This window comes from Schistocerca nitens, chromosome 3 (genome assembly GCF_023898315.1).
Source record: "Schistocerca nitens isolate TAMUIC-IGC-003100 chromosome 3, iqSchNite1.1, whole genome shotgun sequence".
Classification (NCBI taxonomy): Eukaryota; Metazoa; Arthropoda; class Insecta; order Orthoptera; family Acrididae; genus Schistocerca; species Schistocerca nitens.
The window spans coordinates 675,297,208-675,312,907 of NC_064616.1; the positions used below are offsets into that span (position 1 = coordinate 675,297,208).

General features: G+C 40.1%; 1 protein-coding gene across 2 annotated transcripts in view; it reads right to left on the reverse strand.

The window, feature by feature from the left end:
• LOC126249708 (protein Wnt-16-like) overlaps positions 1 to 11,131 on the reverse strand; it is an 879,813-nt gene extending 868,682 nt beyond the window's left edge. For both annotated transcript variants that reach the window (XM_049951388.1, XM_049951387.1), the window contains exon 1: positions 11,038 to 11,131. In XM_049951388.1, coding sequence (XP_049807345.1) covers positions 11,038 to 11,090 — 53 coding nt within the window. In that variant the 5' untranslated portion in view covers positions 11,091 to 11,131. The remainder of the gene's footprint in view (positions 1 to 11,037) is intronic.
• Between the last annotated feature and the right edge of the window lie 4,569 nt (positions 11,132 to 15,700).

The window sequence follows — 15,700 nt, forward strand, 5'->3', positions numbered from 1 at the left end:
ATCACATGAATGAGTTTAATGCATCTAAAAAGCCTCACAACGCTGTTGTGTATTGGGAAAACAGGTTGTTAGAAAATTAATATAAATTGCAGGAAGCCTGACTGGTGATCAGCGATTGATACGACTGGAAAATGACCCTCAACTTAGTAGACGAAAAGGGTCAGTATCGTTTGCCTACACGGATGGTAGTCAGGCACTGGAATCACCTGCAATCGTCAGATTTAGGGTGAAATGACCGCATTAATCTAGTGGTGTGAAAAAATAAATTTCAGTGTGAGTGCTATCGAAAGAATACAATGTAAGTAGAATTTACTGAAGGATGAGATCGTATGCAAAACTGTCGTTCTACCGACACTTGGTACTGATCGTCGCCTGAAAAGTCTTACAAAGATGAGATCCAAAAAATTCAAGGAACAGTAACTGAAAGTGGGAGACTATGAGATGGTCGTTGCGCACGATGCACGGTGTGTGTGTGTGTGTGTGTGTGTGTGTGTGTGTGTGTGCGCGCGCGTGCGTACACGCGCGTTTGCGTGTGTTTACAAAAAAATTGTTCAAATGACTCTGACCACTATGGGATTCAACTTCTGAGGTCATTAGTCCCCTAGAACTTAGAACTACTTAAACCTAACTAACCTAAGGACATCACACGCATCCATGCCCGAGGCAGGATTCGAACCTGCGACCGTAGCGGTCTCGCGGTTCCAGACTGCAGAGCCTTGAACCACACGGCTACTTCGGCCGGCGTGTGTTTACAGTTAATCAGTTAATCGAATGCTTAGGTATTTACAACATTTGTCATTTTCTGCAGTATCTTACAACTATTAAGTAAAGAAATCATAAATCCTCAGATTGGTTCGAACGCTGCAGGCTTTATTGGGGAATTTATAGTACAGGTAATACGTCCTCGCCTTATTCCTAAATCTGAAATAGCCCAACCACGCAGAAACAGAAGAAGTTCGAAGGAATAATCCGAAACACAACCTTCCGTGGCATTTTAACATACACAAGTCACTAAAAATCGTGAAAGTCACGTTAAGCGCCATTAGGAATCTAGGACCTGCCCTTGAACTCTAAACATATAATCAAACACTTACTCATGGAACTTCAGGATAAAAAGAAAGTATAAAAACTAAACGCTGAGCTAAAGTAGCGGTCATGGTATTACTGGAGAGAATACATGAAAACCCGTTGATGTTGTCATCCACTGGTGGTATGTATTAGAAACGAAGCAGCTGTTACTTTTCATGGCTGTAATAGCAAGAAATAAATTTGTTTAATAATTGACTTTATGGGATATGTGCTCGTTTCTTCTATCCATGCGATCTAAATATGGCTTCATTATTGTGGGCAATAGTGCGAAAACCTCACCGTGACCGACTCCTCGACATAAAGGGTGACCAATAAATGATTTTTGTGTTGTAGATTCTCCAGACGGGTGATTACACCAACGTTCGGAAAACTGCAATGTACAGGAATAATGGCTAGAACGATTCTATGTTCGAATTATGTGCAGAATAGTGAAGTAATAGATTGTAGGAGGTTAAGATTACAGAGATACGGCGTACATGCAAGTACAGTAACGTATTGTGTTGTGTGACCTAATACGTCGGTTTACGCCAATCTTAGCCAGAGAGCTGTCACATTAAGCGGACACATGAAATCAAGTGCCGACGTGCATGACAGATGTCAAACGATGCGCCGGCATGCTCATGAGTTCAGGGTAGAGTGATCAGCTTCCTGCTGTAATACCATGAAATATTTGTACATACACGGCATACTTATACTGCAGCGATGCGTGTGTGGAACCAGTAGCTAGAAGCGAGGAGCGTCATGACCATCACATTGCCTTGCAACGGATGGTGACCTGCTGTGTCGATGGTTCGACGCTGTCTCCTGTGTTTCTGACTGCTGGAAATAGATTCCAGCGAGTCAGTTTCCACTGTACAGAAACCAGAAAACTTATACCCTTCTCGATTATGTCCCACGGTAGATAGTTCTGCAGTGATGGTTGCATGTATGTTACAAATTACTGCGGTAAACGAAGTCTTACTGATTACGCCGAAGAATCGGGCAAGGAATAACTTGTGACATTTAATCCAAATGCGATGACCTCAAATTGAGACCTAGAAGACAAATGCCAATAAAATAAAAAAGTGCGATCATTTACAGCTCTTTAATCCCAATCCTTTGGTACTATTTTGTACTTCACCCATGCTATACGGTACATTTTATTCGTAATTCTCGGTATTGCAGTTTTCGCAAACCTTAGTGAAGCTTCATATTTTCAAGCAAGCTAAAATTGTGCAACGGACTGGTACTCAATTCTGAACTACCTGTTTTTGCAAAGCTCACGAGTGCCTGGGAAGATACAGGATATTTCATGGCATACGAAATATTCACAGCGGTAGAATAAATGTTACAAACATCATACAAGCATCCAGTATAATAGGAATGGAATAATACCTCTTTGTTGATGTGAAATTCAGCATATTTACGGAGATTAATTCCATCCATAGTGTACAAATGAAACTACCTCAGTTCTGACGGTATCAACAGCTTCCACACAACGCTGATTGACGATTCGACGAAAATCCAGACATCACTGTTAAGAAACGTTTTAAGCTACATTATGTTCTAAAAGCTCTGTGCCGTGTTACCAAAAGTGATAGTTCCTTAACATATACGGAAAAAAAGCTGTGTCAGAGCGACTACATATATAGTTTTCATGGAATATATGCTCATTTAGTGACTGGAATAGGTACAAATTATTGCTCATGGCCTCTGATTGTTCTAGCTATGTATAAAACAGATTAATTCACTGTACCCAAACGATGTATCGCTCGCTTGGTTTTCTATCAGATTTTCATGTGAGTCGATGGATACGGGACAAACCACGAGGCAACCACGAGAGGGCGAAATTTTGGTTTCCACTATGAACAATCCAGTCCTCTTAAAAGCCTTGCAATACTATGTTAAAACCGTTGTCGCACTAGTACGAAAAGACGTAAATAAAAACAGTGTTGATAGTTAGATTACTCATTTTCAATTTGAAAGATGTAAATTTTTATTCATTTCAAATCTGTAAATGCACCAATAAACAATTTTTGTTCTCTTACATTTTCCTAACGTTTTTTGTAGCGGAATATTCAGCCAGTACAGTCTTCATACGTCTCGACTACTACACTTCCTCTACAGGCTGTACGTCTTCAAAACTGCGTGGAAAATCAGTTTACAGGCGTTTGCACAATTCCTGATTGAGTCCTACTCAGATATTAGGATAGGAAATTTAAGGACAGATAATGATTAGAAGCCTGAGCAAGTCACTTTTTCTCGCTATTTATTTGCGCACGTACATCTAACTTTTCTCCCTAGTTATTTGCGCGTATAGTTCTCTGATATTTTCAGTTTCAGATAAAATATGTATGTAATTAGGTATATGTACACGTTTACATTTAAACGTGTCGCACCTTACTCAGGAGTGTACATATATTGCGTTGAGAAAACAGAGCGATACTTCATGCGGTATCTAAAGTACACTTCAGGTCATATAAAAGAATATGGTATAGTTTTAATATTTGGCAACGAATGTGGAAGGGATACGGTTCCAGCCCTTCCACATTGAGCGATTTAGCTAAATAAATTAGAATTAAAGTAACTGGTGGTCGTTCTTAGTCGTAAAATTGTTACACAATTCGACATCAGGCCTAACTACCGTGTGCTGCTGGATGCAATAGACACACTAACACGGTACACGACGCAAGTAGCCTTGTCATTCAACGTGATCTTGGCTGAGGTGCAATAGATCGTACTCGTACAGGACTAGCGGCACAAAATCTCCGATTACTGTTTCGTTAAACCAACACTGCTAAACTAGAGCAAAGTTCTATTAAACATTGACGGATCTGACAGAGTAACGCGTGAAGTCTTACGTTCTCTATACGAATCGTCTTTTGTACGGATACAGATTTCTCTGCGATTTATCTTGACTGAAGTCATATCTGCGTCCTACTTGCTGCATTTCTGAAAAGAAGTCATAGTTTACAATAAATAACTGGCTAAGCAGCTGTGTGACTGATTTTGTAAACGGTTATCAGATTCAGATGATGTGTGTACAGTAAAGCATATGACATGCCATGGAGACCAAATAACATGCCAGTTTCTTGTTCCGTGTAACACTGAACAACTTCTGCTGGTGGCAGTAACGATTATTTTAGTTTTTTTATCTTATCTTTCTTAGCACCAATAACAAACTTAAATATTTCCAGTCTGATTCACTATATCATGCAGAATAATCCTACCATCTTCATTAAATATTTAATTGCTGAGAATAGTACAAATATCTATATCGTTTAGCGTTTTGTCACAGATGACGCGAAAGAAAATGTATAACACCTTTTACCTTCAGACCAAACCCAAAAAAGGGCTGGTAGAAAAAACATCAAAAGTGATTTCGGGTGAGAGAAAGCTGGAGCCTTTCCAGTAAAAGTACTGCTCACGAAACCTCTTTTTACGTGAAGGTTAAGGAGAATTTTCTCACACTTGATGAAAAAGAATAATTTTTTTCCAGACGTGAGTAGTTGCAAAGTAATAGAAAGGTACGTTACAGAGGCATTGAATGTCTTTTAAGCAAATTACTTAACTGCACTTGAAAAATTCAGTCTGCAGTTAACACCTGAATGCCACTAGGAATTCTACTGTTTTGATAGCAATTACTCTAATAGATTCCCAATCGATTCCATGTTTTTTAGCGTTTAATCTAATTTTTGAAATGAAAATCTTTCGTGAATTCGGGACAACGGCAAGCTGCCTTGTGGTGCTTCCATAGCAAACTATATGAGTTTGTTTACAACTCGTACGAAGGTTTGAAGTCTTTCTTTTATAACTGTAAATAAAGTTTTTTCTCCTAACCTGCACACATGGATGTGACTTCTACTCAAAAAAATTTATTTCAGCATTTCATAATAATGTCAAAACACTACACACATGAAATTGGAACGCTAGTTATAAAAAAGTGTAGTATAGTCATACTTTTGCGTTAAATGTAAACATATTTGCTCCACTCGTTAACATATCCTTAGACTCATTAGTCTTATCTACACGCTCGTTTATGGAAAAGTGAGGTTTTGTGCTCTTCAAACAATCAAAACCTATTTTCTCACGGGAGCAGAATTAATTGCGGGTTCATTAGCACTTACTTTCAGACAACTATGAGTGTGTGCTTTACATTCGCTGTTTTATTTTGCTGGTTTTGATACTACTTCCTTATCTTATAACCAATAAGGTTTTGAAGAAACAAGAACATCGATATGGAGTCGCAGGTGATATCTGAAGACGTCGGGTGCCCGCGTGACAACTACGATAGTTTCTTGACTCAAACTGTAACCACTGTCATTCTCTTCAGGACGTTACTAATGACTTAAGTCAATTATCTACAACACGTTTTTTGCTTAAGGTTTCTTATTCTCATGGTAATAATAAGTTTACTACTGTTTTTCCACTACGTTAGCAATATTCTGCAGAGAGCTCTGGCTTATATATTCAGCGTTTCATCGCAGTGTATCAAAATATCCTTATTTCATCGAAGTAAACTTACGGTCATCTGAAACACGGAGAAATGCAGCCCATTTTATGAAAATATTTGGCTATCCTGCCAATCAAAAATTCGGTGCTCGATGCCTGGTCTGTTCTTCCGTGGTATGTATTTGCGTCACTAGCAACCATTAGATGGCACCGTCGCTCAGATTCTATGATAAGCTATAGGGAACCCCTCTCCCCCATAACTGCCTTTGCTAACCAGTCCAGAAGGTTAAAAGATCATGCATAAAACAGTACTATGATGGGTAAACCAATTATCTGGTTGATGTCCGCTTTATCTACATCTTACTCCATGAGCCACTGTACGCTGTGTGGTACAACGTATGTGTCCCATTTCTTCCCAATTTCCATTCTATTCGAAGCTGCTTCGCGAGAAGACTGTCGATACTCTTTGCATGAAACCTAACGTTTCTAACTTTCAGTGTCGAGGTCCTTACGTATGTTGCCACAAACGGCCCTACGGAAAATGCAGACGAATGGGTAAGAATGAACTGACATTTCCTCCTGCTAAATTTCTTATGATAGATTTTCGTTCTCATGCATCAGTAGTTCATAAGGTAAACTATATATCAGAAGATACTCGTCTTCATGGTCCAGCTCGTAAATTCTTACTTTATAAAAGGTCTTATCACCTATCTTAGATAACTTAGTAACTTAGCTAACTTACGCCAAAGTGTTAAACCTAAACTGTAGGACATTGACAAGCAACCTTGGTAATGATACATTACCAGCCTGCCACAATCAGACAATTTCAGTAACAAGCTATGGCTAGCCTTCGTAAATGAGTGCCAGTTTCATTACTAAAAAGGAAGAAATTATCATATTTTTATTTCGGAATTTAAGAAGCATTCCATCATTGATCTGCATAAACTTTTCACAATAAGGCGCAAAGAAGAGAAACAGTTGCAAATGTACTCAAAAGACACTGTTTATAAAGCCACTGAAAATACTGTTGTAGAAACCAATGTTACTCGACAACGATGGGGATAAGGGTAGCTAGTCGCAGCTGATTATGATGTACCTACGAATGAACGTTTGTTTTCCCTACTGTCATTATCAGATGTCAGCACTTTACCAGTCTGGAAAGTGAAATAAGAATACTAAACACAGTCTTTGCTATTTATTTATGCATCGCTGAAGAAAAGAATCATAAGTATAGACTCATAGCTCGCAGAACTACACGTCAACGAAAAGAAGTTACGTACATCATTATTTTCAAGTCACGCAAGAAACCTGGGCAAATCGATCAGAACCATGGGACGCGGAAAAGTAATATACCTAACAGTTCATTAGGTAAACACTAAAGGAAAATGAAAGAAAAGTAATTTTGGTTTTGATAGAATGCTTTTTAACCAACATCAGTTTTGGTCCATTTAACTCATCTCCACTCATTTTTGATTCGTTGTATTTACAATCTCACACATAACTCACTCGTTTGTTTCCTATTTTTGTAGGCAATTATATGTATCTGCATGTCTGTCGTGAAATATGAAATATTCAAATGCTATTAGAAGTTCGGTAGTTCAACTTCTGGCAGACAAACACCAGAATTTGATATAAGAAATACTCTTCCACTCAAGTTTCAAGTTAAAAGAGCATTCATATTTGCAATTACAGTGACTGTAGGAAAAGCGAATTAAACACTGAATCTTAGCCGAATTTTGAAGAAAGAATATTATGACTCAGCGTGTATGAACATGTGAAACAACTGATACAGAGCATTTTGTGTTAACAGACTACATACTTTTGTCTTGTGAATTGTGACGAAAGTTTCGACACTATATCAAGACATTTCTAGTAAAAAAATGCAAGCGTGCTACGCCATCCATCGCTCAATGAAGTTGGTGCAACTCAATAATGATTTGCCCAATTGTGCTTTATTGTTCAACCCATTTCACAAACCTCTAATCAGAATTGTATTACAGAAAGGTCGGGTAAACATAAAAATATTAAACCGACATATTCCCGAGACGAGGAGGCTGTATAGTGCCTGAAAATTTGTTTTCTTTGTTTGAGTATTCTCCTTCCTAAACGTAACCATACACTATGCAGTGGGTTGTGGAGTATGTATGTATGTATAAGTTGAAGTTCTAATCATTGGCTCATTTGTCAATGACGGACAGGTTGTATGAAACACGGTAAAATCACTGTTTACGGGTTTCTCCCTCTATACAACTAGACCGATGTATTCAGTACAGCGAAAATTCAACGTTAGTTTGGTATAATATTGGTTTGTTAATTTATGCCATCATCTAAGAAAATAAGACAATGATTCAGTAGTAAGCTACTATGCATTCGACTTTCGGTGTCTAATTTTTACTCTACTATCAATTTAATGAGGAAGGGAACATGAAAAATATAAACAAAATAGTCGTAGGTATCCAAAACGGATTTGTGTATAGCACCCAAACGTAAAAGCGTAAGTGCAGAACTTACGAGAACGTTTCGGGGAACCAAATTCTCTACATGTCGTGATATTACGGAGAGAACTTCATGGTACAAAAGTCAGTGACGAATTATCGATTTAAATCAGAAGTAACTGACTGAAAATATTAAATCTGGTACAAAAATAGGTAACGTTATTACAATGTACGTGCCAAAATTAAGCGATTTGTACGTATCATTTAAAACTTGTCTGGATATGTTTTCTTGAGTTAAACCATTTCCCTGTAATCTTTATTACGTGCCAAAGAAATCCTTATACGTTGTATTATGAATTAAGATTCCATTTAATTTACATAAGATTCAACAATCCCAGTGGAAAGATTATGTGAAGTTCTTAAAATTTTTTTCTCTGGACAGCTTATATTCTTCAAAGGAACAATTTATACGTCATTCACTTGATTTAAGTAAGTACACGATGATGAGAACCAAATCTGTATAATTATTTCTGACAATAACACGACTTCAGACACATTCGACTCCTTCATATATATATATATATATATATATATATATATATATATATATATATATATATATAGGACCTATTTATTTTTATTTGTGAAGTGCTGAGTGTCAGTTACCTAGTGGGGCGCTTTTAGCAACAGGTTCATGAACCATCACATGCTTCTGCAAGGGAGGCCCAGAAAACTTCATTTTTACTTGTCAATGAACTTATAATTGAAATAGACTAAGCGCATTTCGGTGTTTTAACCCTCCGAGCAACAGAATGGTAAGGATTTTTCGGGGCCTGAATGCTGCGGGCAAGTTCCACACGAGTGCCCACACGGATAATGGAAGGTTCGTGTACACTTCCGCACGGATCTGTGATCGGGCATTGAGGAGCAGAAATTCTAAAAACTGGAATTTTATCTCCGAGAAACACTGCACGTTGTCGATGCCTGCACGTTTTCCTCTCAGACAGAAGTTTATGGCATTAAGCTACGGTACTCTTTCACCAGTTGTTCTGTATTTTACAACAGTAAAACAATATTATTATACGTTACTGTTACGTACGAATGCGGAAATTTCTCTCAAATTTTTTAAGCGTAATAAGGAGTTTTGGGCGAGGTTTAGAAATATCAGTTAATAATTTTTCTATTTTATTTCGTTATCTCCATTTTTACGCGATAGACAATATCTATGTTTCGTGGCAGTGTATAACACTGAGAAATAAAGCAGGTAAATAGTTAGAATTCGCAGTAGATGTCTGAGCAACTGACAGTGAGCAATCACAATGAAACTGAATTAAAACGAAATTTCCCGGGAAGTTATCGAAAACCACCGCACCAGTTGGTGTTCCTGTGTAAGAACCAAATGGGATGAACGAGATGTCATAACAACAAACACGGCAACCTAGAATTTGTGTTCTGCCGTAAGTGACATGACGTTAAGTGGACGTCGGGGAGTTATAGCGAAGCCATGAGATTATTTGTATAAGGCATGTAACATCAGTTTCTGAAGTGTATGTTAAAGTACCCGCCTTCCTACGTCGAAAACGGAGCGTAATGCGTGTCGAAGTCTCACAGTATCAAAAATCAACCTACAGCATTTTATAAAATAAATTGGAGAGGATACCGACATGTGGTGGCGATCTTCAAAAAAAGGAAGAGAGGCAGTGTGTGGACGACTCCCGAGACGCATACAAATGCTGTTACGGTCTCCTGTGTCATCCACAGTTACCCGAAATATTGTGTGGCAAGTTACGACTTTTGGTATCTTAAGCAGGTTCTTCGTATCGTGTCTTCTTCACGGCCGCCTCAGAGCTTTCGCATTAATAATCTTAGTATGAGGAGAAAACCAGACCCCGTCGCTACGAACGGGGTAATAAAATGCTTCTTAGCGTACGCCAGGTTGCGAATCCGTGGAATGCGACAGCTGCTCCGAGCCACGAATTGTGATGTGATGTTCAACTATTTAGTTACAGTTCTATTTGCCAGATTCTCGTTTAATCGTGTGTTTTTCCCTCTTAGTTTTATTACTTGTTTTTATTTAGTCAGACCAATAAAAGGTTTTTTGTTCGGACGAAATAGTATTATTTCGTCGTATATTTTAAGGGTAAAATGACAAACAGATCATCCACGTAACTAAATTACCTTTACCTTAGTATTAAGCATTTTAGAGCAAATTTACAGTATGGAGTTTGACAAAGAAAAATCTTTGGTGTTGATTATTTGACAAATGATACTAAATTTGCGTGCGTTATTGCAAATCGACTGCAGCACAGTTTGAATCTTGGAAAGTAAAGGTATTAATACGTAGTAGGAAACACGACTTATATCACCGATTTGTAGAAGAAAAACGTAAGAAGTAGGCATATTCAAAATTGTCATCTCCAGGTCATAGCATCGGTTCAGAGCATTTTAGTTTGACAAAGTCGTAAAACATGTCGAAATAACAGAAACGATCTCTTAATTAGAGCAGAATTACTGGTGCATAAACGATAAAGTACATGACCTTTAAATGTCTCATGCACTCTTCTTTGGAGCGAATGTACAAAACAGGAGCAATAAATTAAGTGTTCAGTAACAGTGCCTTAATAGAGACTGCTGGTCTCATTTAATAAGCCAGTTTAACCATTGGTATAAAATATGTGTATCGCTGCACAGGTATTATGTTTCAATAGTGAACATTACAGTATAAGTTTGTGATAATATTTAGATAAGCTCCTTACGAAACATGTACGAACATTTGTCGTTTATCTTGTCAGCTTAGCATGCAGAGTTTCGAAAAGCAGCCGCTGCTACTTTCGCTGATATAGTGAAAACGCGGAGAGCCCACGAGGTGCAGCGCCTACGTTTGAGCGTGCCGCGCCGAAGGCTCCTCCGTGCAGACGCTGGACCCTTCCAGTGCGTCGCGTTTCCGCTACTTTTGACGTTTCCAGTCGCCGGACGAAAGGTAAATTTCGCCACAGAGACGGAAAAAAACTGCTGCGGCCTAAAAAGGTGAGCAAGAGGCAACGGCGAACGGAAAGGAGGCTGCACGAGCTTCCGTACTTACATCCAGTTGGCGGAGACTTGGCGCAGCAGGAGCACGATGACGGCCACGAGCATGATCGCTCAGTGTCTCATGTTAGTCCCCGACGGGCCAGGCCCAGCTCACTGTGAGCGCGCGCCGCGGCCGCGGCCGCCGTCGCCGGCTTCCCCCACCCCTGCGCCGCGCCGCCTGCCGCCATTGGCTGGCCCCGGCCCCCTCCCCAGCGGGCCGCTACGCTTCATTAGTGCCAGTGCGGTGCGCAGACGCGCTAACAAAAGCCACGCGGGACCTTTCAAACGCGCTCCCGCTTCAGCCGCCTCTCCGTTGCTTTCCCCGGTCGCACTCGCACCCCGAGATGTCACCACCGGACCTTCCCGAATTTCCGATGCCATATCGCAGTTTCTTATTTACATCGGTGCAGTACAAATGTCGCTTCGGTTGCTACACTAGCCGTGCTGTAACATTCCATTCACCACCTGACAAACACAGCATATTTCGCTCAGTTTGCAAGTTCCTTAGAGAGACTGAAGTGTCACATCAATGGCCTATACTCCCTAGCGGAAGATTCGAGTAGCCTCGAGGTGGCTTAGGACTTGTAACACCATAGCTCTAATGATCTACTGATTTATCTTGCTTTTATTTATTTTATGTTACTTCTGTAAATGTGTGTGATTGAATGGGTAACACATAACTGTATATTTCTTTATTTGTTAATATGTGCAAAAGTTCTGTGTTATCCAATGCGTTTGTTTGTTGTTATGTAAACTGCTGATCCTCACTTAGGAATCTTAGCAATTATTGCACCATAAGGTGTAGTGGTTCCCCACGGGAACGGTATTGCATCAGAATGCGCAAATTGTGTTTGGCCTTGCGGAAAAAGGTGGGACTGGTAGCCACCGGTCGGAGACGGACACGGAAGTAGACGAGGAAGTCAGTCGGAAAGCACACGGAGACGGAGACGGAAGCCGTCGGAGACGAGCCACCAGACGGACACGAGTTACGAGTCCGTGCTATTCCATGGGAAAGACGCATATTGTGCTGATTTCCAAGAGAGGATTTTCATGTTTCTCTCCAAGGGCTCGAATAGTTGGAAATATTCTGGAATTTGTCTCTATCATCGCCATCAAGAAATCGGCCTGCAATTCCACCTACCTGCATGCAGTTGCCACCACATTGCGCAATCATTGCTTCATAGTGACATTATGATGTACGGTGAAGGATCAGCTTAAAGGATGTGCTAATGTGCTGAAATATAAGGTAATTTATATCTGAATTTGTGTATCTACCTTGACTTTTCTCCTCATCATAACCTCTTAGGATCCTCACCGTTTGGACTATACTGATTACCGAGTGTCCTTACTGAAAGTACATTGGAGCCTAGAGTGATTTTGTTAATTAAAGCCTCTTGAACTGAAAAATAATTTTCCTAGTGAAAACTGCTTATTAACGTGTTGTTGCCAACTTCAAGTAAAAGTTCCTAAGACTGAGGCTTATAATGTTTCTTGCTTAGTAAATGATTACATTACTGCTTATTATTGCAAATCGCAGAAGGTGAGTCAGTGTCTTGTATATATGTTATTTTTGTGTCTCACTGCAGTAAAAGTGGAAAACTGCAATAGTAGGAAATTATATATTCAGGTTTACTCTTTCTCTCTCTCGTGTATTAGAAGTGCATATTAATAATAACGTTATAAAGACAAGTCACTTTGTGTAAAGTAATAGTGTGTTTTTAGTAGATGTTATAATTTTGCAAATTGCTTCTGCTGCTCTAATTGTTGGTTTCAACTTTATCATATGTATATGTATGTATCAGAGTTAATTGCACTCGCTTGTGGTCAAGTATAGGTTGTGTTTATCTGTTAAAATTATTAATTACTATTTTCTTCAACGAGAATGTTGATCATTCTTTTGCCTAGTTAGGCTGGCGGCCGTTTTACCATTATCAGTTTAACAGTGCAGGAAGGCAATTTCTTCGTTAGTCACTGTTTAATTAGTTACGCAATTCTGACTTTCATTTCCGATAAGCCACTTTCGTTAGGTACAACATGGTCAAACAACAAAATTCCTCTCAGAGGGTAACACTGTTCTGAGTGCGTTATACCATAATTACTATAACAAAATAATTTTGTTTTGTAAACTGACTCCTACTTTGGGGTTATGGTGTAATAGTAGCAGAGTGTAGTGTTATACGTGGCTTTTCTTTGACAGGATTACTTTTTCTGTTAGGACATAATAAGTAATATACCAAACTTGGTATTTGATTACGCAAGCTACGTAAACATTGCGCCACCACGCAGTCCTAGTAGTGTTATAGACTCTGATGCGAGAGCACGCTTAGCGCCCACAGGTGTATACCACACCAAAAGAGGGGTTCGTCGGAGACGATTGTGTACATCCTCGTTTCGCAGCGAAGCTGTTGAGCCAGGTGCCGTCGTGGAGCTTGCTGCCACCCTCGACGAGTTTTCTCCATCTGCTGTGGCATTCGGCAATCTCCTCCCATTTGTCGCAGTCAATATTAAATGTGTTCATATCGCTCCTCAAGCAACCTTTAAAGCACAAAGCAGCTCTTCTCTTGGCATGTACTATCTCACTGAGTAGTGTTTGTCGGAGAAGACGGGAGTGAGTTGTCCACAGTATGTAAGTGTCCTATGTACAGCAGGGGACGTTCCTTCAGAGTGGTGGCGATACACAGTAGATTTGCAGGATTCAGGACCATGTCTGTTGTCACATAGTCCCTCCTAGTTACGCGTAGAATGTTACGTAAGCTCCGCAGATGAAAGTCATGAAATGTATTCGCAGTTTTGAATATGTATAATGGAATGACGACAGTGACAATTTGTGCTTGATTGGGACTCGAAACTGGATTTTCCGCTTATCGCAAGCGATCGCATTATCATTAGGCTATCCGAGCACGCTTTATGCCCAGTCCCATGTTTCTACAACGTGTACTCTTACATCCATTATGTATGTTCCCATACAGGGGAGATATTTTAATTGAAAGTCGCTTGCTCGGTGTCGGTGGATAAATACGATTTTGCAGCGCCTGTGTTGTTCAGAAGCAAGATGCGATGGTCCTTCGGACATGAATGCATGTAACAACACAGGCACTGCAATATCGTATCGCAGACGAAAAGCGTTGAGCTTACATTCTTGTTTGGCATATCAGGCCCAGGTCTCAGCACCATACAAGCGGGTGCTCAGCACGCATGCATGATATACGAACATTTTTGTGGTCACCGTAAGGTATTTTTTGTCTCGTAATCTTTCGAGGATCTTGGCAAAAGTGTTCACGAAATTGCCAATTTTTGCATTTATTTTGTCGTCTGGAGAAAGACCTTCTGACACTAGCGAATCGAGGTAGCAGAATTTTTCGACTACATTCAACAAGGAGCCATCTGATCTTGTGGCAAGCATATTTGTATCCTTCCGCCATTATACTGTATAAGTATACTGCCTAAGGAAAACATAGTGAACCTCTTGTAATTTTTTATTATCTATTTCAGCCTCACATCATAAAAAAGGTATCATTACCGGTTTCGACCTAGTACTAAGCCATTATCAGATGATTGTTGGCCCTGATGGTCTAGTGGTAATGCGCGTGCCTGGAAACAGAGGTCTCGGGAGCGAATCCCAGTCGGAACACGGAAATATTCGTTCTGCTTTTAATCTAACCGCCACCTCTCAGCGATTTGAGGAGTCGCTGGGAACGACACTCTAGGTCCCCTTTACTCGACTGGAAAATAGGGATAGATTAGGGACACCCGAGTCGCAGCTACGACAAACGCGAGAATTAGTGTTTCAATTTCTGAAGAATATGATTTCAAATACAGTCATTCTCCTCAATGAACATTTGAGATATTCTCCAACCCTGTTAGCAGTGCATTTGCTTTTGAATTGAGAATTATGTTTACCGCAATTTTCCTAAACTCAACGCGAATGTTAGGCTGGTTCGTTTGACGACGCAACGAATGATTTCTTGCCCAATTTTCGCCAAACTAAAGTACTGCCGGAATTGAACAATTGTGGAATACCAAATTCTAACCTTCTTTCGTAATTACAACTTAACGGCCGGTCGGAGTGGCCGTGCGGTTCTAGGCGCTACAGTCTGGAACCGCGTGACCGCTACGGTCGCAGGTTCGAATCCTGCCTCGGGCATGGATGTGTGTGATGTCCTTACGTTAGTTAGGTTTAAGTAGTTCTAAGTTATAGGGGACTGATGACCTCAGAAGTTTAGTCCCATAGTGCTCAGAGCCATTTGAACCAATTTGAACAACTTAACGGTACGCAAAATGCAACTGCATGGCGCTTAAGAAATTCGTTTACGCTACACTAGCGGATACTACTTTTTTCGCAAAAAGCTACTGCCTTTGGTCGTGTCAGATCAGTCATTAGAGTTGACGCCCTCAGGTGAGTTAGCTTCACGTCACTTGCATGGATATTCCTTCACTACTATATACGACAAATGTCTCTCCGACTTTTCCAGCGGGGCTGGTCCTCCACTGGTGGCCCTGTTTGTCACCTACGCTACAACTGTGTAGCCATCGATTTCATCCAAGCATACAGATCTATCATATGACGCTCTATTTTCGATAGAGCCGTACTCCGAGCAATGCTGCGAGGAAACCCGGTAGTCATTCTAAGAAGTTTTGAAAAACGGGGTGAATGAGAAGAAATGCTCTCTGAAATC